The sequence below is a fragment of the Buteo buteo genome, chromosome 1 (assembly GCF_964188355.1).
Source record: "Buteo buteo chromosome 1, bButBut1.hap1.1, whole genome shotgun sequence".
NCBI lineage: Eukaryota > Metazoa > Chordata > Aves > Accipitriformes > Accipitridae > Buteo > Buteo buteo.
Genome location: NC_134171.1, coordinates 67,990,187 through 68,016,941, shown reverse-complemented (window position 1 = coordinate 68,016,941; position 26,755 = coordinate 67,990,187). Strand labels below are relative to the sequence as shown.

Genomic DNA, 26,755 nt, shown 5'->3' with positions numbered 1-26,755 from the left:
CAGTCTGTGCAAAGAAAAAAAAAAAAAAAAAAACAACCAACCTATATATATCCATCTATCTCAAAACAATCTATATAGAGCTGCAGGACAGGAATGAGAGATCACAGACCAAGTGCACACGTCTGCGCGTAAAGATAGAGAAAGCCACAGAGCCGGGTTCAGACAACGCCTCCAGCAGGAAAAGGGAAATCAACAACACCCCTGACAGTCTGAGAGAGCGGCAGCCAAACTCATGCACATCTCTGGCGGTGCCACGGACTGAAAAAGAGAGAGAGAGAGAGAGAGAGGCAGACAGACAGACAGAGAGTTCACTCTTCCGCTCTGGGCATTGCTCGCATTCTTCTCCTCCTCTCGTATCGTGTGCGGTTTTAAACTTCGCCGCCGACCGGCTTTTCTGCGGGGACCTTCTGCGAGTCCTGGGGAAGTTTGTTTGGGGTTTTTTTTCATGAACTATTGAAAAAGCATTTTTGTCGCTGCGCGGGGGGGGTGGGCGCCTGAGCGCAGAGGCAGCGCAGACCTCCCTGCCCCCACCGCCACCCAAAACTCTGCGCTCCGGGAGCCCGCGGGGGCTGCCCGCCGCTCCGGCTCCGGCACCGGCACCGCCGCCCAGTCCGCACCGTCCCGCTCGCCTGCGGCTCGCACTCCTCCTCCTCCTCCTTCTCCTCGCCGGGGCAGCGCTGGGCTTCGCTCCTTTGTGCTTCGTCGTCGTCCCCGATTTTTTGAATTGCTCTCGCTGGCGCGCCGCTGCCGCCTTCTTCGCGGAGGGGGTGGGGGTCTGCGATTCGGCTGGTGCCCTCCGCAAAGCTGCAGCCACCGCTAAAGCATTGGATCCCTCAACGTACTGCGAGAGCCCGGTGTACAGCCCGGACCTGTGCCCCAACATGATCGCCGCGCAGGCCAAGCTGGTCTACCAGCTCAACAAATACTACACGGAGCGCTGCCAGGCCCGCAAGGCGGCCATCGCCAAGACCATCCGGGAGGTGTGCAAGGTCGTGTCGGACGTGCTGAAGGAGGTGGAGGTGCAGGAGCCGCGCTTCATCAGCTCCCTGAGCGAGATCGACGCCCGCTACGAGGGGCTGGAGGTGATCTCGCCCACCGAGTTCGAGGTGGTGCTCTACCTCAACCAGATGGGCGTCTTCAACTTCGTGGACGACGGCTCCCTGCCGGGCTGTGCCGTGCTCAAGCTGAGCGACGGCCGCAAGCGCAGCATGTCCCTCTGGGTGGAGTTCATCACCGCCTCGGGCTACCTGTCCGCCCGCAAGATCCGCTCCCGCTTCCAGACGCTGGTGGCCCAGGCCGTGGACAAGTGCAGCTACCGGGACGTGGTGAAGATGATCGCGGACACCAGCGAGGTGAAGCTCCGCATCCGGGAGCGGTACGTGGTGCAGATCACGCCCGCCTTCAAGTGCACCGGGATCTGGCCCCGCAGCGCGGCGCAGTGGCCCATGCCCCACATCCCCTGGCCCGGCCCCAACCGGGTGGCGGAGGTGAAGGCGGAGGGCTTCAACCTGCTCTCCAAGGAGTGCTACTCGCTGACGGGCAAGCAGAGCTCGGCCGAGAGCGACGCCTGGGTGCTGCAGTTCGGCGAGGCCGAGAACCGGCTGCTGATGGGCGGCTGCAGGAACAAGTGCCTCTCGGTGCTGAAGACGCTGCGCGACCGGCACCTGGAGCTGCCCGGCCAGCCCCTCAACAACTACCACATGAAGACGCTGCTGCTGTACGAGTGCGAGAAGCACCCGCGGGAGACCGACTGGGACGAGGCGTGCCTGGGCGACCGGCTCAACGGCATCCTGCTGCAGCTCATCTCCTGCCTGCAGTGCCGGCGCTGCCCCCACTACTTCCTGCCCAACCTAGACCTCTTTCAGGGCAAACCCCACTCGGCCCTGGAAAGCGCTGCCAAACAGACCTGGAGGCTAGCCAGGGAAATCCTCACCAATCCCAAAAGCCTCGACAAGCTATAGGGCTGGCACCCCCGCGCGCAAAACGCGCCCTCCGCGAACGACAACAGCGCCTAAAAACTTTTTATTTAACGCGAACGCCGACGGGAAGAGGCGGCGAGAGAAACGCGCCCCCGCCACCCCCCACCCACCTGCAGCTCGGCCTTTAAAAACTTGCCGACGGTTTTCCCGGCATGAACTCTCCGCCGGGCACGGAAGAAGGGAAGAGCCTCTCCTCCCGCCCTCCCTCCAATGTGAATTTTTAAAAAGTCACAAAAAGAAGCGATCGGACTTTTGCAACTTCAAAACGAAACCCAAAAGGTACATTTTCCAATCCATGTATAGTCCTTTTCTTATTCTCTCTCGTTTGCCTGAATGTTGTCACCAAGTGAAAAATTATTTAACTATATGTACAAATCTCCCTTTAAAAAAGTTTTACTGATGTTAAATGTATTTCGGTGCCAAGGTCAGACTATGTGCCCCACGACTGACTTGTTGCAAATAGTAATAAAAATATTACTTTAACTTTACGCTGACTTCTCGTGAATGGTTCTTAAATGCAGGCAAGTAGGTGCTTTCGGAACCTCCGAAGTAAAATTTTTTAAAGAAACGGAAACACGAGACGGAAAGATAGTCGAAACGCGACACCTAGCCGAAGCCTTAGCTTGGCATAGTCACTGACGTTTTCTAAACTTCCCTCTAGTTTCGAGAAAAACAGTGCACCTAAGAAAAAAAAAAATCTTATCTATTCTGTAGTTCAGCGTGTGACAACATCTGCTATATTTCTATGACTTCCAGCTTCCCCTCTAAGTCTTGGGAATAGACGGAGCGTCGCACAGTAGCTCGCCAGAATTTAGACAGAATTAGAGCATGCCGTTTCCTGCCCTACGGTCGTCACCTCTGTTTTTTCCCTTATAGCTCGCTTTCCTTTCTTCCCGGTAAATCTCGAGCGCTTGTATTCTGTTATTTTGTTTTAAAAATTCATCGCTATTTGCTTTCGCTTCCCAGAGCGAACGCGCTATCCGTTTGACTTTGACACGGAGGCAGTATAGATCTACCCTGAATAATTCATGCACTTTAGAGCAACCGGTCGATATTTTTTTTAAACAAACATTTGTTTTCCCCGGATTTTTAAGTACAGCATAAAACCGCACCGCAGCGTAGCCAGACGAGCAGATAAGCAGCAACCCGCAGGGAAAGCAGCCGGTCCCGCACGAACGGGCGGTCGCTCCCTGCGCGGCACCGCCGCCCTCCTTCCCCGGCCGACCCCCCCCCGCCCAAAGCGAAGCTCTACCCCATTCCCTGTATTTCGTGCTGTAGCGATTTCGCTTTAAGTCTGCTCAGGACGACTTAGCAATATTTGCCGGATTGTTAGCGGGAACGCGTTTCTGAGCTTTAAAACCCGTTAGCATTAGCTGCTCGAGCCGCCCGAAAGATTTCAAAGCCGGCTCGGAGCATTTCGAGCAAGTTTTCGTGTCCTTTCGGGGGGGCTGGTGGTGGTAAAAATGTAAGTTCTTGCCCCAAAGGACTACTTCCGTTTCTTTGTGGACGGATCCGGAAAGAAATAGCCATTCAAATGTGAGTTGCTTTTGTCTTTTGAGTTAAAGACGAAATTAACAAGTCCGCCTGCAGCCTGCGAAATGAACTTCCAGCAAAGCCGCCGCGGCGGCGGCGCAGGGGCGACCCTCCCCAGCGGCAGGCGGGCACCCCCGGCCCCCGCCGGAGAAAGCAGGGCTGGCTGCTTTATCCTGAGCCTCTTCAAGCCCGGGCATTAAAAGCCCCGGGTGCGTTTCACAAGTTTCTCGGAGAGTCGTCAGAGCGCTTTCCCCCAGCGCTGATCCTGGCTCACCTGGCAAAATGGGTTTAGCCCGCGGGGCTGTACCCTTTCCTTCTGAAAACAGCCCGGGGTACGAGTATAAACTCTGATCTTATCGCTGCTGATGCTATTTCTACGGCAGGTTTTTCTTCAGGAACTTGTCACAATGTTTTCTTTTCAGTAGTTTAGACAAATATACAAGGGACTTAAATTTATCAAACGGTGAAGCCTCATTAATTAAACAGGCCTTCTGAGCTACAGCGGATTAGGATTTTTTTTTTTTTTTCTTCCGAGGAGCATTTTCTACAGCAGCTCTAGGCACCGATATCAAGGTACAGTAACTTCAGCAGAGGGTGGGGCAGGGAAGCGTTAATGCTTGAAAGCAAGCTACATTGTAACCTTGGTTTTTTAAAATCAAAATATTCAGATTTGATTTTTAGCCCCCCCCGAGACATTACAAAAAGTCTTTTTTCTCTTAAAACCTCCAGCTAAAGTAGTATCACAAGTAGAATATAAGAGGTGAAGCCTGTATTTCATGTAACCAACTCGTCCTTTTATAGGAACCCAAATAAAATCTCTCAGATAATCAAACCAGAATGCCTACTTACAGTTAAGAAAACAACCACTACCAAATACTTGAAAACAGGAGAAAAGAAAGCAAGCTGAATATATGTTCCATGTCAATGTCCCCATAAAACATGTAACAGGAATGGTAAGAATTAGTAACCGTACTCAAACGCCCTATGTGCTAAACATGGAAACCAAAAATACAGAGTAACGCAGATTGGTAGAGTTTTCTCATGCTAATGCAATACAAAGCAGAACATTTCAGATGGAAAATGCAATATAGTAGCATACCAAACTGTCTTTACATTTTATGTTTATATCCTTTTTACCATTAAATGTTTAAAAAAACCCAACACTCTGGAAGGAGTAAGCATATCAACATTTTAAGAGCTATCTCATGCTTGAAATAATTTCCAAAATATTGCAAAAATACTTCAGGACCAAAAGAAAAGTTAAATCTCATTTATGGTATCACATAAAAATCACAATCCTAGTTAATTACGTATATTAAATTCTAGCTCTAAGAATTTGAGAGCATTGTTTTTCAAAATAAATTTATTCCTTGATAGGATTTGATAATCCCAGCTTTCAGACCCACTGATGCCATTTTAAATACAGACAAGAGCAATTTACTCAATAGGAACAAAGAACTGAACTGGCGCTTAACACACAAGGTATTCTCTACAGAGAAGCAGAAAAACCCCTGCTTCTTCCAGTGACTTTTTTTCCCCTTCACAAGGAAATTATTACCTTGTTTAATATTTAAAAAAACAAGAGCCACCACTGTGCTTGAATTGGGATGCGAGATTATTTACCAATCATGTCATACTTTTGAAATGTTGCTGTAATGCTGTAGAAAACATTCAAGTGCAACTTTATTAAGCTAATCGCACAGTATACTGCCTTTGAAATAGGAATTTTACTGAACGTTACTTATTTTAAACAATGGACTAGTAATCAAGTAACTGGGAGCAAATAAAGTTTGTGGAAATTAGCAAGTAGGTTCAGAAACGTATTTTAAGAGGGCAATTACGTTTTCTGCTTAGGCACAATAAATAATAACAGGCCCTGTAAAATCTGTTATAGAATAATATGATACAGAAGCACTGAAAACTTCCAAGTATAGGAAGTTTAGCGCTATGTTACACTGGTGTTATATAAAATTAGGAAAGTAAAACAAAGCATTTGGGCTAAAAGCCTCGTTGAACTTTCCAGTATTCACACAGGCCTGTGATTCAAGATGTCTTTATTTAAGATGCCTCCCTGGAGCTTTATTCACAGCAAGCTAATTAACATTCAAGTAGGGTCGAATTGTGGGAGGGGAGGGGGAGAAAAAGGAGAAGGAAAGGAGGTGTCACCTACGTGAAGTTCAATAACATATATGGTCAGTCGCAAACTTATTAAAGCAGGAACACTGCGGACCAATAGAGGTAAAGGAAGTTGAATGAAGAATTAAAGGTCTTGGGTAATTTGTCATCATCTCTCAGAGCTCAGGGTCAATGATCTCTTACCTTCGGGTCGATTTTCTTAAAACTGGGATCTTCTTCATCCACCTCAAAGTAGAGCTCAGAAAGAGTGATGGAAAGAGTGCCTTTCACTACTACTGAGGGTGCCACAAGCTGAGCTGGTGTGCTTAGGGCAACTGGACCTGCCAAAGAGTGAAAACACCAACAATATTCAAAACAGAAAAGAGGATGAGTGCAAATTATTTGCTTTTCAAGCCTAGAAGATTAAAATAAATAAAGCAAAGAGCGTAGCTCTTCCTTAAAAAGCAAAACTCTTTTTATCCCGGAAAAGAACATATGTAATAGATTTACAGTGTCTCTGTGCTGCTGAACATTGAAGCAGCTACAATTGCAAACTGATGCATACATTATACGTGCCAGAGCTGGCTTTAGCATGGCAGTATATAGCTTTTACTCAGATGCATTTTCTTTTCGAGAAACTTTGAGAGTTGCATACCTTCTGTTATATGCAATATAGAGAGTGCACACACGAGCACTTAAAATCTTACTGTCAGATGTGTTCTTTAGGTACTGGAGAGTTTCAATAGCTTTCCACAAAGCTGAACATAGAAGTCAAGGCTCAAAGTTGTCTAACTGTAAAGTGTTCCCTCATGGATGCTAGAAATCTATTGTTTAGGCTCTATAACATTGTGTAACCTTAAGGAAAATGTTTTAAAGATGCTTTTGATTCCACGTTAAATATTGTTCAAGGATTCCATACAGTGTCAGTGTAGCTCAGGGACTGTGGGAGTAAACAGCCGGAGGGTTGGTTTCCAACTGAATGAATTTTTATTGGAATAATCACATCTCCACAGGGCTTATCACAGGGACAAATCAGACTACTACTGAAAACAATAGGTTCAGCATAGATCTGACACTGCAGAACCTATTATATAAACTAACACATACAGAAAGAAAACAGGTTAGGTTTGTCATCCAGCTGATTAAGAGGTAAGGAAATGAAGTTACTTGGCTGCAGTATTATCTGACTTTTGTAAAACAGTTCGAAGATACGAAAGTGACATAGACAATTTTGTTTTAATAAAGCATCTATAAATGAGGTACACACGTTCAGGTAATCAACGTGAGAATAACTGACAAAAAATTCAGATGAATTGTCATTTCCATCGATTGTTAGGAGGGTGATGGTCCTTAATCTCGCATCAATCTCAATGTGTGCCACTAGGACAAAAGAAGAGATGCTCTGCTGAGATCAGAGCAGCTTTGCCCTCTATTCCCAACGTACAAATACATTGTGTTTACAGATGGGCATGAGATAGCTGCGGAACTGCCATGATTTCCCAAAGCTCACCCCCACAAATGGATGAAATAAGCAGCTATGTGTTCTTTTGCTGTCTCCCTTTGCCCTCTGTACATTAGCATGTAATCCAGAGGAGAAATAACATTTTTTCAATCACTCGCAGACATTCAATTACAGGGCAAGCAGACAGCTGCAGAAGCTGGGGCAGTCCAGGTCCTGTAGAAGACCCCTGACAATTTCCACTTCATTTCTAACCCACACCACTTTATTAGTGAGGATTACTTCTTAATCCTATTGCCATTGTCAAGATTATATAATTAAACTCCCCTTTCACCTCTATTACAGTATGAATGTATTACTCGAACCAATGAATGAATAATAAAGAGAAGGAAACATGGAGAAGGCTGTTGAGAAGGAAGCTCATGGTAGAAAGCAAAAAAAAGATTCACATACAGAAAATGCCCTGCCATTATTCTCCCGTTACTTTATCTTACTTCACTCTTCCATGCTGGTTTTCTTTTTTTCATTATGCTGCATTTTTAACTTTGCTTTAAAAAAAACTAGAGTGGAATGCAGTTCAGGGATAAGCAAACTGCCAATAAATAATCACTTCCAGTAATTTCACTGAATTATCTTATGTATTATATGAATCAATGTAAGATTATACTACTAGCTTCCCAGGGAACCGGAATCATCCAAGAAATGACATTTTTTCCTAAAGTAAATGTACATGGGATACCAGCTGAGAAAGCTGAAGAACACAGAGAAGTTTGCATTTTCCCTGTAAAACCCACGTTCCTCAAATAACAATGGAGATGCTTTATAACTCCCAGTCCCTGAACCGAGGAGGTTACTCTGTTTTTACATTTTGAGCTGTACAGAAATGGACCCGCTCCACTCAGGTTGAAACATAAGTAAAGGTTACATGTGACTGAGTAAATATAATTAAGTCCAAAGATCTGAAGTACTATTTCTTCTTCAGAAAAAAAGAAGTGAAGTCTAGTAAGACTATGGGCTGTGGAGAAGGGACCTCAATGGGGGAATGACAAGGGTTTTAAAGGACTTAAATCCAGTGAGTGTACAGATCCTTCAAACCCAAGTAAATAACCAATACGTAAAATTTTATAAACTCAGGAGAAAAATAAAGTTCTCCAAAGCCTTTAGTTAGAGACAACTTGCCTAATTGTCCACGAGGTCTAATGATTTGAGGAGTGGAATGAGTTCAAAAACAAAGGCAGCCCTTTTCAAGGTAGAGCTACTTTCTCTAAGGAAAGTGTCCTGGAATAGAGACAGCTACTGCAGAAGCAAGAAGATTATAAAAGCCAGAGAAAGAAAATGCACAACTCTCCTCGAGTAAACCCTTGGCATCTGAGGTGCACGGAAAATGATCTTAATGACCCAGTTATGGGAAGGAACAATTTATCAGTGTGCATCCCAAAACACGATTCGCTGCAGAGCAGGGAAGATCAGAACTTAAATAGTAAAGAAGCTGAGGAGAAAATTAGATAGCTGAAGTTACCCGTTAAGTTCTCCACTTCTCTTTCCTCCATGAATGACATGATATCGTCGTCGCCTTCCAAGAGAATCTCACTTTCTGAGTTCTGATTTCCTAAAACTTGACTCTTGATGGACTGCTTTCCTTTAACAAGTATATCCTCATCAGGAGCTGAAATGAAAGAGACACAGCGCTGTCTGTCAGGTCTCAGAGGCAACAGTGACAAAGGAGTGTAATTTTTTTTTTTTTTTTTTTTTTTTTTAATGAAAGTTCAGGAAGAAAACCGTTCAGGACTAGCTGTGGGAAGTACCTGTCTTAATCCTACGATGTTAGGACACATCTAGTTTTAATCCTATTAAGCCTGCTCAAAATTATCCAGAGCACACCGCAGCGTTTTAACTCCACTTCAAGAGTTTATGACCGAGGGGGAAAGGATTCAACAAGCCTCTCTTCCCCTGCAGCCTTCCTTCGGAAGTTGAGCTCTCCCGCTGGAGGCAGGTCCCGATTGCCTGGCGCGTTAACCTGACTCCCGAACCCAGGGTTCAAGCATCGGGTTTGCTCTGGCGGCAGCGAGCAGAGACAGTTCCCCCGACAGGCAGGGGACCACCGCCGGGCCGAAACCGAGCAACGCCCCGGAGAGACAGCGCGGAGGACGCCCGGGCGGCCCAGCGGTGGCAGAACGGTGACAGGACGGTGCCCGGCGGGCCGGGAGTGGAAGGAGCCGGCCGGGGCCCACGCTAGCCGCCGCGCCGGGACGGCGGCGGCGGGGGGAGCGCAACAGGCCGAGGGCGGCCGGCCTCGGCCCGGCAAACCCGCAGCAGCTGGGGAAACGGGGCGGGAGAGGCAGGCGGGGAGGGAGGGGGCCGGCCCCGGGGCGGGGGGGGGCTCGCCCACACGGCGGCACGAGTGAGGTACGCCGCGCCGGGCCGCGGCTGGGCTCCCGCTCCGCACAGCCCCGGGGCGGTAGGCGGGGGGGAGGCGAGGGGAAAATCCCCTGAGGGCGGGCTGCGCTCCCCGGGAGCGGGGAAGGCGAAAGGGCGGCCTCCCGCCCCGCCGGAGCGGCAGCCCCGGATCCCTGGCGCTCCCCGTCAGCGACGGAACCGGCCGGGAACGACGCGTGGGGTTCGTGAGGCAGAGGAGCACGCGCCGCGCCTCACAAGCCTGGGCGACAAAGGCGGGGGGGGGGGGGGGGGGGGGGCGGGGATCAGGCACCCGGTGAGGGTCGGAGTCAGAGAAAAGCGTGCACCTGCTTCCGACGGGACCCGGCCGGTACGGGGGACGCGGCTACGCTCCCCTCTGAATTTTCGGAATGGGAGAGAAGGAAACAAAAAAAGCTCGTTTAAGCGGGAGCGCCCGTTTCACGCTCCGCACGGTAACCGGGCAGGGGGGAGCGTTGCCACTGCCGCGCCTGAGCAGGGCCTCCCCCCCCCACGGCCGGCCGGGGGCGCGGGGGGTGCTCCCCACCTCGACTTGGCACCGCTAGGTCGAAATCTTTTTTATTTAAATTACAAACTCAAAGCAGCAGCGGGGGGGGGGGGGGGGGGAGGCGATCGCTCCCTCTACACACAAGTTACCACTTGCTGTGGTAAAAGCCAAAAACCAGCAGCGTAGGTGGTGTTTGGGGATATTTTTTTTTTTAAGCTGAAAATAAAAATGCTATTTCTTTAAAAATAGACTGAGAATGCCCGTGGCCCAGCCGTCTTTGAAAAACATTCACCAAACACATCAGGACCAACTAACTTCAACACGTTACTCGTTGCTTTCTCTGATTGCTGCCGTACTTGAAGTTCCGCTGGCTTACTTTAAAAATATGTTAATCTGCAAACATTTACAGAAGGCGGCCATTCCCCAGTGGCAATATATAAAGTTTAAATTGGTTAAGTAAATATATGCACAGAAATTGCAAATAATAAACTTTTCAATTAAGAGAAAACTAAAAAAGAAACACAAACAAACAAACAAACCCAAACCACCAAATACCCTGGGTTTGGTTTAGGCCTTGAGCTTAAAAAATCCAAACAACAAAAATACGCCCCCCAAAAAACAAAACCAAACCAACCAAACAAAAACACAAAGAAAAGGAAATTTAACTTGCCATAGAAAATATAATGCAATTTATGCATGATCCTTTCTCCCCAACCAATAACTGCCACTTGTAACTAAGCCTTTAAAAAATAAATTACTGTAAAGCTTTAACTGCATTGTAAAATCACAAATTTTACTTTCTTCTAAAATGTGCTCATGTAAATAATGATAACTCAGATTCTGGAGTTGTTCAATGTGAGTTGAAAACCTTGTCATGGAAAATATGCAGCTGATATTTAGAAAGGTTTTCCTGTAATTAACTCCCCCTTGAGGATTTTAAGTTAGCAGCAGTAAAATTACCAACAGTATACTAATATACACCACATGCACTGTTACTCAGTGGCCTACCAGCATTCTCTTGAAGATCAAAAAAAGTAAAAGAGAACAAAACCATCCCAGGGATAAAGTCAAGGATAATAAATTCTTTTTTTTTTTTTTTTTTTTATACAGGCAAACTGTATGTGTTGTTTCAAAAACCCCATCTGCATTATACATACCTGCCATTTTTGCTTCCTCTACTACAATCTATTTGTGTTATACTGAAAATGCTATCTCAAACTAGCCTTCTACCTATTCTTATTTAAGACTGAATTGAGAGCCAAGATCAAAGCTTAATACTTTTATAGTTAGCACAACTTGTCCAAAATACCAGTGTGTCCTTCAGTCTTTCTTCTCATCTACCAGCAAGAAAAAATAAAATCAGTAGAGCAACTTCCACACCAAAGATGGCTGGATAACAGAAATACATACCGCCTGCCTCATCTTTGTCACTTACTCAGATTTTCTTTCTTTCCCCAACTAATGATATTATACTGATTCAAACACATACATCTTATGTAACTGCCTTTTTCAATCAAAGATTTTAGACCGTAAGTTATTTTAGTCCATTTTTGTAAATTTTTGTCATCTCTTTGCATATGATGTTAGTTACCCACATTTCCTGACATGCATGAAACGTGTGTACACACAGTCACAGGAAGATGCAGAGCCTGTCTACACATCTGCAGATACTAGCTACTGGAAGGCAATAAGATATCACACTCTGAACTAGAATCTGCTTCTTCTCTACTGACTTGAATAAAGCACTACACCTGCAACCAACACACACACACTCACATGAGTATCTGTATAGAACTGAATATATTCCAGGTGAATTCACCTATTTTCTGTATATAAATGCACTTATGCAAGTGGGCCACGGTCTAATTCTCTTTCTATATTTACTGATTAGAGATACATAGGATGGAACATGACATCGTGTGACATATTCAGTTCCCATGTATGCGCATGGGTATATTACACTGGATTTCATATCTCAGGTCCCAAACGCTGCTCTGTCATCTGCTAACCCAAACTGCTCTCTGCCAGGCCTGCCTATTCATGGCGTGACTGGAGCTTCTGGCTCCAATCCTGCAGATCTAAGCGCACATTCACATACACCTTCTCAAGATCAAGACCTCAAAGCGTGGCCTGTGTATTGCACAGGACATAACAGCCTGCTGGCAGAGTATTCATCTAGCACAGCAATTTCATTATTATAATTCTTCAGTGTAATTCTATGCAATCCTTCCCAAACTGCTCTGTAAGACCCAGTTTCTTCAAGTAGCTTTTTGCAAACAGATCTCTGCATCTGCAGAGAATCTTATTTATTCCAGTTAAATCTCTGCAACACTTGGGTGTAAAAATAATAATGTAGTTTACGTTGCTGAACAAGCTTAAGGCATTCATAGAACGACAGATTATTTTAAATTATTTGTCTACAACTTAACCTTACATGCGAAATACAATTTTTAAAAGCCATTTGAAAAATAAAGTATCAGAAAGCGTGACACAGAAGACACTTACTATTACTTCTTTTTTTTTTTAAATGTCTGCTAAATATATGGGGAAAAGCAATTCAGGGAAAAGATGCATTAAAACCCCCTTACTATCTATTTTTTAAAAAAGGGCTCCCAGAAGACTCTTCTAGTCTTCCTATTTGTTTAAAAAGATAACAATGGAAAACACAACCACTTTCACATCAGATCTTTTAAATATTATTTTTAAGACTTCTTTTTCATCGCCAGAGTTGAGGCAAAGAAAACCGACCAGTCGATTGCAATACTGTAGGTGACCAGCTGCTAGTCCTTTGCAGTCACAAAGCTCTGAACTCCACCTATTGCCTTGATGGAAATGCTACAGACTGTTTTAATCCCCCTCTCCCCAAGTTTTTAACAAATGTCAATAAAAAAAACCAAATCTCTTGTTAAAAAGCTTGATAAGGTATTTTCTAGTAGCTAAAGATTCCCTCACAAAATATTGCATTTGGGGATCAATCTACAAATACCACCAGGTTTAAAGTACTCAGTTTTTGCACTTTCACACCTATATAAGTATTTTGGTTTCATATCTAAACAATGGGTGAAAGGAAGAACAGAAGAGAGTTAACTCTTTCCATCCCAAACTTTTTCTACCTTCACCTCTTTTTCCTTCCCCCACTATACACTACTAGACTGACTTTTATAAATAGCCATTTTGGAAGGACTTCCCCCTCCGCCCCCTTTGAAAAATTACCTAAAGCCTTTTTTTCCCAAGCAAGTTAATGTGAACTAGGGAATGGCAATTAAATTGTCAGAATTAAAAAATTTGTTTTTAACTAGAAGGTAGCCAGAAGTATAGTCATGGGGCTGGTATTGATTGTCTGAACAGAGAACATTAGTCTTCAGGTATTTATTCTGCCACCTCTGCACCAGAGGTTCTCCTTCAAATCAAATCAATCCCTGGAAAAGATTGGTTCTTGCTACTAAGACACATAACTAGGCTGCAACAGAGCTGATTGTTGTTGTTGTTGTTCTCCTAGGTTTTACTGAACAATATCTAGGCTTCCGATTGTTTCTGAGTAATTTTCACAGTTGCAAACTGTGATCTTTCCTAGACTGTGAGCTTTCTGGGGTGGAAAATATATCTGGTTTTATTTGAAAGACACCGAGCAGTTGATAATGTGTATCTACTAAGGAAAAGCGTGCTAAATTCCATGCTTTCAAGCATGGTTACTGCAATAGTACTTTTCCATTATTTATGCATTATTTTCCCCTGTCTCCCTTTTGGCAAAATCCCTTATGCCCAATTTCAGGTTTTGGTTTTGCTCTGTTTTGTTTTGACAAAAGCTTAAATAGGCAGTAGGGAATCTTTTATTCATTATTTAAAAATGCTTTTGCTTCAGAGACATGTAAAATTAATTGAAATAGAATAATTAATGATAAATTATTGATAAGAAATCATAAAATACCAGGGCAAATGTTCTGCAAATTCTAAGGATATCTACATCATGAAGACAGGGCCTGAAAGTCTGGCTCCAAAAATCTGAAAATAATGGAATTTTCTAACCTGAAATTGGTTAATATTAAAAGTTTATAGATCAAGTGACCACTCCAGTTGACCTTTCTGACAACTGTACCTTCTGAGATTTAAAAAACCAAACCAAAACAATGAAAAAAACCCACCACCACACCAAAAAAACCAACCCCAAAACAAAACCATAAAAACACCCAACAACCTTTGTATTCCTATACATTATATACAGTTTCCAGTTGAACTTGAATTTGTACTTTGGTCATCTGTCTTACAACTTGCCAGTGGAAGGTCTGGGAACAAGACAGTTGCATACGTACACACACTCAGTTACACTGATACTAATCATATATATTTTCTAAAATCACATTAAATAATTACTTAAGGTAAACTAGAATATTCACTGGATAAAGAAACAGAATGACAACAGATAACAAATGCAGTATGCAATTAAATTCAGAATAAAACACCACCAAGAACTTAGATATAATAGGAGCCTGATAAGGATGTCAAATTCTGAACAGAAAGGTGAACAGAAAACAATTAGCTCTATTTAAATTACCAGGGTTAGCTACCAGCTTTGCCTATTAGCTACCTATGAAATACGGCTACTTTTATTCACTCTTCTTTTGCATTGACAAAAATTGTACTCCTGTCAATTACAAACTGAGTATGAGCCATAGCCCTTGAAATATAGCATGGATTAGTGAAAATATCCCATTGCTATGAAAGATGAATAATTGTATTAGTGTATGTTTACTTATGGAAGAATTAGTTACACAAATATAGATAGGACCTGTAAATATCTTGCAGTAAAAATAAAGATATTTTTCATTATTTTGATAAACAATATAAAGATTAAATATGAAAATATGAGTAGAATACATGAAAGAGTGACAAGATCTATTTAATTTAAAGTACACATAATATTAAAGGAGGGCAGTTGTTGTTTATCCATGGAGCATTAAACAGAAAGAAACCTTGTGCCCTTAAAGTCCACGGCATAGAAACACCACACAGTATTAAGAACAACAAGCCTCAAAGCAAAAAATAGGTTAATTAATTCTACATCTTGTTCCTCTTTCTATAGTCAAAGATGTAGGGCTCTACGAACATTGCTTTCAGATCACTTTATTGACTATTCTCCGTACGGTCATTTATTTTAGAGGACTGATGTCACATTTGGCATTATATCAGCTGACATATTGTAGACATTTTCTTCCAGAAATGGCTCTTTAAGGCTGAGTGCAAGAGGTTAAGATGCCTGACGGAAACTAACTTTACGACACTGATGTTCTTCTATATTCATACAACAGTCCTAATAATTTTAAATTACCATGAAGTTTATGCCTCCACATATAATATGTACGTGTGTGTGTGTGTGTATGCATATATGTATACAGTAATTCACAGACTGAAAAAGAAAAACAAAAAGACCTAAATTTAAATTATTCTATTCCATGACATGTACCTTCAAGGTGAAGGGTACACAGCTTTAATTATAAACAAATTATTTTTAAATATAAGAAAGATTTTTCTACCTTATCAATGTATCTTCATTAGATCGCAAAGACATGAAATTCTAGACTAAACCCCAAAGTTCACCCCTAGCTTTGGGTGATTTTTTGTTTGTTTATCTTTTTTGTTTATTATAGAATTCTCAAAATGATTACTGTATTGGTTTTGTAAATACATCCCTCTAGAACAGACACAGCAGCGTGTAGATGAGTGATCCCTGACAATAAAATGGGGAAAAAAAACCTGTTAAAAAAATTGCAATCTTCTTTTTTTAAAATCACCAGGTAGAAATCATCATTACCATTTGCTGCTTGAACAATACTTTACATTTCAGCATTTGTTACTATTTCTTCCATATCAAATTCTTGCAGGAAAACTTGATTACTTAAACATAAGCAAAGGTCTGAATACGGTTTAGCTTCAGAAGTGTTATTTTTCTTTTAAAGTATCTGTAACGATAGGCAGATATGTGCTAAGGCTAACGGAGATAATTGTTGTGGATTTCTGAACAGGAAAGATCTTCTTCTGTAGTTACTGAAGTATAAATAGGTAATTTACCGCAAGAAAGTGTGTCCAGGGATTAATGGCAAAATTGCATCCACTTTTCCTCTGCTTAGCGAGAACTGTGTTTGTAACCATCGTATGCAAAGTACACACAACATGCCAGGCCAGCTCAACTAAGATGTAATGAAGAGGCTTAACAAATACCCACATTGCTTGTATGAAGTAACGGTCAGTTTATCTTTGTATTGAACATGTCTAAAATGCAATGACAAAAGCCTTTGGCATTTGGGACAATTTTCTAGCGTCTCCTAGGAATGAATGTCTAGTCTTTACTGCCACGTACTGTAACCTGCTGCTATTGGCAAGAAGCAGATTTTACACTGACCATGTTCTCCGGCTGCTTTTAGTGTCGCTTCAGGATGTGTCGATCCAAGGGGGTTACGCACAAATCGTCGCCGGCGCCGCAAGTCATCTTCCCAGTAGTCAAGGCGCCAGAACTCACGAGGACGACTACAATGAAACAGAGGAGCCACATATGTTAGCAATTATCAAACAGCATGGTAGCACTGAATTTCTGCATAAAGCTCTCCTTGTTTGCGCTGCTTTTGCTTTTTTTTTTGCTTTTTTTTTTTTAACCTCCCCCCTTTCTGCAATCTTTTACTTAGGTATGTCCTTGAAAATAACAATATCACCTTCCAGTCTAAGGAACTCCTTTCCCTTTTTTCTTGGAAGGTGAAATGAGCACTAAATACATCATTTTGAAATGAATTGCTGACAGTGTGATCAGTTTCCCCACACTCTAGTGGCATGTGCTCCGATTTCAGCCTCATTTCAGCCTCAGCAGGGCACCTTTCTCAGTGACTGCATTTATAAACCAGAATAGGGAAAAGGCTATTATAAATATGGTATAGCATTACCTATATTAATCAAAGTCTGTCCCCCTTCATTTTTCTTCCTAATTTGTGCCTTTTTGCACAAGGTCAGTAAATCATACCATGAATTCTTGGTCCAGAAAGTGTTAACTTTAATGAATACCTCAGTTACATGGTTATGTATGTGATAATAAAATATTACTCTGTTTAGATGTGCAGGAATTTAATTAAAATAATCTCTTAAAATATTCATTACATTTAGCCCCTGAGGCTTAGAACAACACAAGAAAATGCATTTCTTTTCCATTTACTGTTTTTAAATAAACCATTCCAGGAGAGTGCAACAGCAATCTATTTTCGAGCAAATCAGATTGGATTTCTGGTTTATGTAGTTGTGTTTTTACATTTAATTAAAAACTACATGTTCTGATGTGTAATAATTGCTATATTGAAGGGATACTTTTAAAAAATTACATCTAGAAAAGGTTATATCAAATTCATTGTTTTCCATCGTATGCTCCAAATATACGTAGATCTTTTTAATATGGTCATATATAAGTGCCAGTTACTATCTTGTTAGATGATCATGAATGAATGCCACTGTAAAACAGTATTTTAACCCAGAGAATGTACAAAAAAATGCCAATTTCAGGTATAGCAAATAAACAAACAGAACATGTCTGAAGCATAGAATAGCCATGCTAGCCCGAAAACCTGTATGCCCGAATTAAAAAACACCGATTTTGTTTGTTAACATAGCTAGTATTAAAACAATTGATGTAAATGCATATATATTCCATTTCTGGTCCAGGAGCTAATAGAAAGTATACCTGTCAACACTGACAAATGAATAGCCACTACTAATTTACAGATCACCATGTTAAAAATACTTGGTATCTACATTCTTAGTTTTGAGGTCTAAAGGCAGAAATTAGTTTTACTTAAAGTACAACACGGTTTCAAACATGGTAACAAAAGCCAGAATAATTTGCATAACCCTACTCTCAAACACAATTTGTAGACATTAAAAATAGTGACTGAAAATAATCTTATAAAAAAGGTGACACTCTTTGCATCTCCCTTCATTAAAATTCTATGCCTTTTTCTAACACCAAAGAAAAGGCAGTGCTATTCTTCATATTCCTGATTTCTTACTTTCAGAAAAATACTGAAGTATTGGATTCAAATGCCCCAGTATCTTATTTTCACACTTTGTGTGTGTTACAATCATGCTGAAATTTGAATGCTTTGATTATAGAATCCAATGATTTTGGAATAATTAACCAAAGAAAAATTATAAAACACAGAAAGATACGGGTTTATTCAAAGGTCGATTAATAACTTAAAATTCTCCATTAGTGATTATAGAAAAAATGCAGAACACAGCTGGCTATGTGCATGCCTTTGATAGTCGTAGAGCATGGATAGGCACTTCATCATTCTGCCTTCCTACATTTATCTGTTAAAATTATTATCAAATATCAGCCAGGATGCAGTCGTGAATCACAGACTGCTCCTCGTCTTCAGGGGAATGATACAATGAGGGTCTATTCATCAGTATGGCAATCGGCACAAGTAATTAGTTCCCTAGACTGAGATCTCCTACAAAGCTTATTTCAGTCGGCACCACAAACATATGACAATGAAAAGCTAATGGAAGCCGCTAAAATTTGTTAACCTCTTCTGCCATCAATCCTTCTGGTATTCTGTGCTACAGTATTATGCAAAGATGGTAAATTATTAATTTGTCATTCATCTATCTTTCTACAGTTTTGATAGAATTAAGTGATGCCATTCTTCTGGATAGCAATTACAATTATACTACATTACAAAACTATGCTAAAATTATTAGAAAAATAGGTAACAATGATCAGGCACAAAGAATTACCCTGAAACATAAAAGTAGGGGACTAAAGATACATTATTTTCAGTTCGGCATACGAAATTTGCATAGTATTCCATCTCCTTCACCAGTGCGCTGACTCTTCACAAAGAACAACATATCAACTATCAGAACGTGTATTGGGGTATTTAAAACTATTGGCAGCCACTGTATTATGAGGTAAAAAAAAAAACAAACAAAAAAAAATCTACTCTCTACACATAGAAAAACATCCAACAAAAACCTGCACAGCCAAAAATAAACACCTGTGTTGTCTAATTCTTACAAGTGAGCCATTTTTGAGAGCAGCTGCTGGGACAAATGCATACTAGTACCAGTATAAGCCAGTATACTACACAGCTACTCTAGAACAACTAGCTTACTAGTAACATCGATTAACCACTGCAGTCCCATCCCCAAGAGGCAATGCTGGACCATGCAGACTTTGTACCTCTCCAGCCAGGGGGAGACAGACATCCACATTGCTCTGATTTGGGCAGAATTGACTGCTGACAAACTGAAAGATTATGCAGCAAAGAGCCGAGTAAGCAGATTTTGGGAACAGTATAGTGCCATCGACAACAGGAGACATTTGACAACAGAAGTTTCCGGCCCTACAATAAAGGCTGCCATATGGACTAAAGGTGCGATATGGACTGGATCAATGAACATAAGTACTCAATTAGTGTAAGTGCAAGAGCAACATTTCTCAGGGGATTGGGGATTTATGAATTATAAATCACATGATTTGCATGGATTTGTCAGGGCCCCCTCTAACATGATACACAGTAATTAGTGGTTCCTTAGTAACAATATTGACTGAATAGAAACAAAGCTTTGATATTAAATTTTTTATTCAAATAGCATAACCATTGTATTGCTTTATTTTTCAAACAGTTCCCCAAATTACCAGGCTATGTACTCAGAATTGAGAGAAAACCTTCCTCTCAATTCCCATGTAATTAACTAGATTGTTACAATTGTACAGAGATTAGGTGAAATACAGAATGACCAATATAACTGGTATTGTCAGGACTTTGAGCGCATCATGCAAAAGAAAAAGTCACTTCACTGTGGTCACTGGGAAAAAGCTTAAATGCTCACATATCTCCATTCCAAGACCAAGAAACCTCTATTTCCTACCACTTTCAAAGATTAACACAATTGGAAACAAAACATACCAACTTGTGTACTAGTTTTATTATGGTGTTATAGCAAAAGAATTTTAGGCGTGGGAATTACCTATTGATCCTCATACCCTATAGGAGATTTAAATGGAATCTAAGCGGTACAACCAGAGAACAACGAGAGGATCATTGCAATTGCTGAAGAATTACTTCTTGTAATGCCTTATCCATTGTGTATTTCAAGATACTCTGCTACCTCTGTGACCACAGAAAAGAAGCAGTCAGCACACTAGTGGGGATAGAAAACGGACTGTGCGAGGTGGGGAAGAGGGAAGAAAATGTAAACCTACAAAAGCAATGGTTTGAGAGGTCTTAGGGCTGTATTTGGGCTACTGGTTAATTGAGAATGGATTTTAGCATACCACAGAAGCCACCATTTGGATCCTGAGTCTAGTGAAGTACTAAATAAATAAACACAGCACAGAAAAGAAAAACAAAGAAAAGGAAAGGCAGGCAAAAGCAGCACAGCATTATAGAAATTGTCTGCAGAGACAGAGGATGACTAGAGCTCTAAATGACCTCTTCTATCTAGAAGGCTATCTAGCCTTAAAGGCAAGAAAACCCACTCACACAAAAGACAATTGCAACAAACTTAAAAGCAGATGGAAACTAGAGTGTGTATGCCCTCAAAAAAATGTGTTATTATGAAGACTCAGACCAGCACAGTCTGCTATTACAGTCCTTGCACAGTCTACTATTTAAAGAAAAACAGTTCTTGCTCTGCTGCATGGCAATTATGTACATTCAACACAGATATGAAACACTAATCAATGTGAATTTTGTACTGCTAGAAATGACTGCACTGACATGGCTGGAAGCAGAGGCTCTTCCCAGGCCATGGAACGAGAACATCGTGATCGTGACATAACCATAATATCTCATTCACATGCCCTAAACCTATGTGAAGACACCACAATAAATTTCCAGATTACATACTACTCGTTGGAACTCTAACTGTGGAGTTAAGCAGGTAAGTCAATCTCCAGACCTCATCAATCCTTGGTCTCTCTGCTAAGACTATCAGCAAGGCAATCCATCAGTAATGGCAATTTCTAAGGTGTAAATGCTCAAACGCAGAGACCTAGGCTAAATTAGTTTCATAGACAACCAAACACAGAGCAGCAACACCACTTATTCATCAGTAACAATAGTATAGATTTGAAAGGAAACCTGGAAGAAGGCAGCTCTGCAATTTCTCCATCACCGACTGCAAGCCTACCACAACCTCTGGTCTTAATTTATTCAGCACTTTGGTTGCAATGGCTCATCAAATGCACAATATCAGGTGCTACTTCTAAATTACACAAAAGAGCAACCATAGAACACAAATAGTGATTCCCAATTTTAAAGAAAAAACACTCTTTATTATTTTAATGCTATTCAGGAACATGTCTTGCTCTACATCTAGGTAACTTTTGCTTCCATGTAAAATACTTCAAGAACTCAAGCCAGACATCTGCTACAAGATACCCATTTTTCTCCAAAAACAAAAGAAGCAATAAGCATTCGCATTTGATTGTCAACCCAAAGATAAAAGTGTTGAAGTTCTAGAAAGCACTACAGAAATCTTGATGGAGTACTGCTAGCAGGCTGCAGGGCATCATGTAATGTAAGAGACTGCTTTATCTTGCAAATTGAAATCCATTGCATTTTCATGCAGCTGGATGTCCAGAATATTAACTAAAATCTCTCATATTTTGCATGTAATAATAAAATGCAAGGTATGTTCCACTAACTGACTTGATAAAATGCAATTTCAGAAAGCAAGTAAAACATTTTCTGAAATCCTCCAACATTCTTGTAATGAGCTTTCACAAATTGTGATCTAAAAAAACAAGTTACACCAGAGCACATTAATACAACTAGCTACATGTCTGTAAGTACTAATCTAAAAAATGTTTTGTGTACATCCAGATGTATTATTGATTTGTAATATGATCAAAAATATCTAACACATTTTGGAAAATAAAACACTGAGCTTAATGATGGTAAAGCAAACACTGAAGATGTAACTTGACAAGCAAGTTTTCAGCAGCAGTACCAAGTTCAGCATTTCATGCAGAGATCCCACGCACAACTGTTTGTGTTGCCATGTTGTAAACCTAAGTCAGAGTACTGATGCAGTAGGGAAAATGACTGCTTTTCAGTAAATCAGGTTCCTGATCTGATTCCCAACTTTGCCTGTATTACCAAAGCACACAGGAAAAGGTTTGATTAATATTAAGTCAAAGTTGCTGCTAAAATATTACTTGGCAAGCTACACTCTGTCTCAATGTGTGTATTTCACAGCACTTCTCTGATAATGTATCTACTTCAGAACATTAAAGATTAATTAACTCCTGGTAACTGCATTGAGATCTTTGGAAATGCTACCTACATTACCTGTATCTTCTTTAATGGCAAAACCAGTTAATGATCTTCTACTCTGTCCCTCCCTCTCTCAGTTGCATTCATGTAAGCGTTGGTGCGGCCACACTAAACTGAATCACAGTAACAATCTGGGCTTACTAGGTTCAATGTTTTTATTCTGTTTTACATTAGTAACCTGTTTACACTGCAGTCTCACCAGCAACTATGTAACTAAAAATGAGGGAAAGAAACCTGCAGGTGAGGAGAAGGGAGGAAAGGATGAGGAAGAACATCTTTGGTATCAAAAAAGACACATCATGTAATCATATTCTAATATTAGCGGAGTCTGTGCCTTCTCATGTTATCTTCATTTTCCCCACCCACAGACATTCATATTCCATAGTTTCAGAATTCAGACTTCCACAAATGGAAATAATTGGGAGCCCTTAAGCAAAAAACATCACGCACAGGCAGGCTCAATCTCTGCCGCAGTCATTGCTATACTAACAAGAACTGGTCATAACAAAGGCCCAAGGCTGCTGAGTACAACTTCTTTGGCATAATACCAATTATGCAGAACATTAATGTAATCCATTAAATTAGCATAGTCTATTTGCTGCTTCTAACCCTTCTTCAAGAAAACATTTGTCTTTGTCTTTGCAAAAGATTTTTTCCTAAAAGGACTTTTGTCTTTATCTATGCTTCAATTTTATCAAAAGTTGGGGGGGGGGGGGAGTTTCTTTTGTTTCCAGAAGAGAAAGTAGTGCCATTTTTCTTTACATCTTTCAGAGGAAATAGATGTGAAAAGCAGGGTATGAACTTCAGGCACAACATCTACATGGATTTAGCATAAAACTGTCACTCTGAGGACCTTTGCATGGGTGTAGGGGACCCTTGTACAGTTTAAACCTAAGGTACTTCCAGTGTAGAGGAAAAAAACGGGAACGTCAGTAATAGAAGTGTGTCTTAACATGCTGTTTCCCCATATAAGCAAGACAGTACAAACAGCAAAAATCTGTAATTCCTAGATTTGCATTTTAGAAATGGGTAGAAATGCTGTTTGTATGCTTTTATGCAGTAAATAGTTAGGATATTATCTCTTTGTCTCAACCACCTATTACATAATGCAGATACAATTCCCCACCCAGTCCTCCCAATCTCTGTGTTTTGAATCATACCAAAAATCCATTCCCATCTAACCAGCATGCAAAACAAAACTAGAGGAACAATGACAATTTCAGGTATCACAGAGACTCTTTTCTGCATTGACAAGCTTTGAATTCCTCATTTAAAAAGCAATCCAGAAAAAATGTTGACTATAAATGTTTCAGTCTTCCTCTACGCATTATAAAGCACCGTGTTGGGGTGAAGACAAGCCTACCTTTAAGGTGTTGCTGTCCTAGATTATGGTGTTATTAACCTCCAGTTTAAAAACAGTTCTGTTTATGTATGCTCTTCTTTGATCTTTATTAACCCCTTGGTGGCTAACCACAGCCCCAGCTTTTTTGGAGGCAGCATTCTTTGAAGTGCTGGCATTCCAGTGCACACTGATACTTCAAAGAGGGCTCACTTAAATACATGGTACAGTACTGATCATGTATTCTGCAACGACTATCTTATCTTAGACTGATCTTATTTTGATAAAACTAAAATAAAGCTGCACTTTAAAAGATGTCAACTTAAGACACAGTTCAATTCTTGTTGCATTTCCATCAAGATTAATTATAAATTAACTGAAACGAAAACTACTCCACTTCTCTATCAGAAGTTAACGTGAAAACTTTCTTCTGGCTTTGAGCAAAATTAGTTCAGACATGACGCAGACATGGAAGAATGAACATATAGCAAATTCGCAACCGGATGCTTTGGCTTAGTTGCTCATAAATCTTTCCAGATCTCACACATCCTACACCTAACTGCAGTCAACAACTTTTGTTTTTCAAAATAACTACAGTTCATACAGATCCCATAAACTACTATTCATATTGAAAATAACAAAACCTACCATAATATACAAAAAATAGGTACACTGCATCTCACTGGAGTTTTTTTGCTGTTTATCTGATAATGCGGAAATTTAGTCTGCAGTACTTAGTCATCCCCACCCCTTCCTTGCCAAAATGAACAATGGAATATACGAATATAAGTTGGAGGATGTATGATAAAGGAGCCAGCTCAATCTCTATCTCCTTAGCCATTCCTACTGGTTCTGATGCCTTCACCTTAAGCATATGCATAGAAAGGACCTATATCTTTTCTCACTAATTACAGCATCAGCAGATTTTCTGTAAGGTATGAAGTACATCAAAATATTATGACTCAGATTAAATTCTTTCCAGTAGCTTGGAATTTGAGATGATAAATCTTTCAGCATTATTGGATACATAGATCAACTTTTGACCAAAATAATAAAATGTCCTCAGATCTGTTATTTTGTTTGTGTATTGTTCTGACCCCAAAAGTATTAAACACAGGAATTACAGTAAAGCTTTTTCCAAAAATCTTAGATTTTACCTGCACCAAACATTTCAGCTTAACTACCGTCTCTTCTAGAAGAAACAAGATGAAATCACATTCCCACATATCTGCACTTTAAGAGCCGTGGCTAACCTGTATCCCTTTTTTTATAGTTCTCTTAACAGCTGGATACTTTTCTTACTTCCATAAAAATGTAATAGTGCACCCCTCTGATTCAGCAAATACTTTTCTGCTCTATGTTCTTCTAAAGGAAATTAAATTTTTTTTTCTTTTGTATATATATTTTCAGTCCTCTGCCAGAAAGGTCTAAACTAATTGTTCCAATTTCCCCCCCCCCCCAAAAAGAAGTTAAAATTAGTATCTAGTAACTAAATGAGTTCATCAATTCAACAAACACCAAAGAGAGGAATAGATACAACATCTACAGTTTTCCAATCCAGAATGAACCTCTGCAAGGTGGTGCAAGGTCTGTTAAAGATAATTTGCCTTTAAACCAGCCTTGCCAAAGTAAGTTTTGCATTCAAGAGAGACCAGCCTGTTAGTTCATTTGATAAGAGACTGTCCTCCAAATTATGAGAGATGGAACAACTCTGGCCTGCTTACACATTTTGGGTTTTTTTTAAACTGAATAATAAAGAGAAGAAAGTCCTCTCTGAGGTTTCTAAGTGCCTATATATTTTATATATATATATATATATATATATACACATGTTATCATTTTATTGTGGACAGAATTTCAGTGCATCTGGGGAGGTAAGAAAATTCCACCTTCAACCTCTTGCTTAATCACAAATTAATTTGAACATACTTGTCCCTCTGCTTTAAATTACAGTAGGGGGAATAAGTAACTCTCTCAGGTCCACAGCATGTTTGGCTATTGTTAAACAGTATCTTCAAAAAAGTATTACCAAGTTGGATTGTGGGTTAGGCTACTGAAGTCTTAGAGACACCCAGCTTCAACATTACCTGCATTTGTCCTACTCTCTGATATAACTGAAATCAAAGCTTACATAAAAAACCAAAACAAAACAAAAAAACAACCAAAACCACCCTTCAAGCACGATTTAAAGGCTAATACTTCTGTCAGAGATTTAATTCAGGATTTAAAAATCTGAGGAGGGCGAAAATCTGGGAAATGACTTCATTGTGTGATGATTGCAGGAACATATGTAAGAAAGAGTTCAAGTAACTGCAAACATTGTATCGCTCTCTGAGACAGGAAACAATAAGTACAAGGCAGCAAGACCACTAAGAAGCACATGGAGCAAGATTCCTAACTGTTACCATACTAGCATAGCACAGTCAGGAAACAACAACAGGACTCAAAAAACTTTACAAAGGTTTAACTTATTAAATATATTTCTCCTTGGAAAGCCTCGCAAAAGGTCTCCAAAAATAGAAACACAGCACTGAATCATGATGAAGCACCCTTTCCTGGACCACACAGAGAATATGGTATTTACTTCAAGCTTTAAATGAAGGAAAAAGTAGCCTGAAAACATACCTTATCTTCTATTATATGTGGTCAACGAATGAGGAGACAAAAGGTCGGCAATTAATAGGCATTGTACAGAGGCAAGTTCAAAACTGTTACCTGACACAGTCTGCAAGTGAAGATGCTGCCTGTGAATTGCTCTTGGCAAGGTGGTAGCTATCAGCTTACACCAAGACCCTGCAGGTGGAGTAAAGAATACTGCTTCACACCTATCTGCTGCACAGTCTGCAAGAACTGGGTGTGAAACAGTACCTTGGCAATGAACATTTGGAGTGAGCAACACAAGGAACAGTGCAGTACTCTTTCCTCCACATATCCTTACTTTACACTCAAGACTAACACCGTTAGCATTTAAATCCAATGAAAGACTGTAAAATGAAACCTTAAGAAGCAACAAACCAGGAAATGTTTCCTGTTTCACTTCAGTGATTTTAAAATTAGCATAATCCCCCAACTTCTCTCCCCTCTGTGTTA

At 40.8% G+C, this 26,755-nt stretch overlaps 2 protein-coding genes across 3 annotated transcripts in view; one reads left to right on the top strand and one right to left on the bottom strand.

Annotated features, from left to right (window-relative positions):
- Positions 1 to 26,755, bottom strand: part of LRBA (LPS responsive beige-like anchor protein) — a 434,876-nt gene that overhangs the window by 190,736 nt on the left and 217,385 nt on the right. For both annotated transcript variants that reach the window (XM_075034981.1, XM_075034972.1), the window contains 3 exons: positions 16,404 to 16,528; positions 8,606 to 8,752; positions 5,832 to 5,968 (listed from right to left, as the gene is read on the bottom strand). In XM_075034981.1, the coding sequence (XP_074891082.1) occupies positions 5,832 to 5,968; positions 8,606 to 8,752; positions 16,404 to 16,528 (409 nt within the window). The remainder of the gene's footprint in view (positions 1 to 5,831; positions 5,969 to 8,605; positions 8,753 to 16,403; positions 16,529 to 26,755) is intronic.
- MAB21L2 (mab-21 like 2) lies at positions 140 to 2,431 on the top strand. Its single transcript, XM_075023492.1, has one exon. It carries the CDS (start codon positions 882 to 884, stop codon positions 1,959 to 1,961), a length of 1,080 nt encoding a protein of 359 aa, XP_074879593.1. The 5' UTR covers positions 140 to 881; the 3' UTR covers positions 1,962 to 2,431.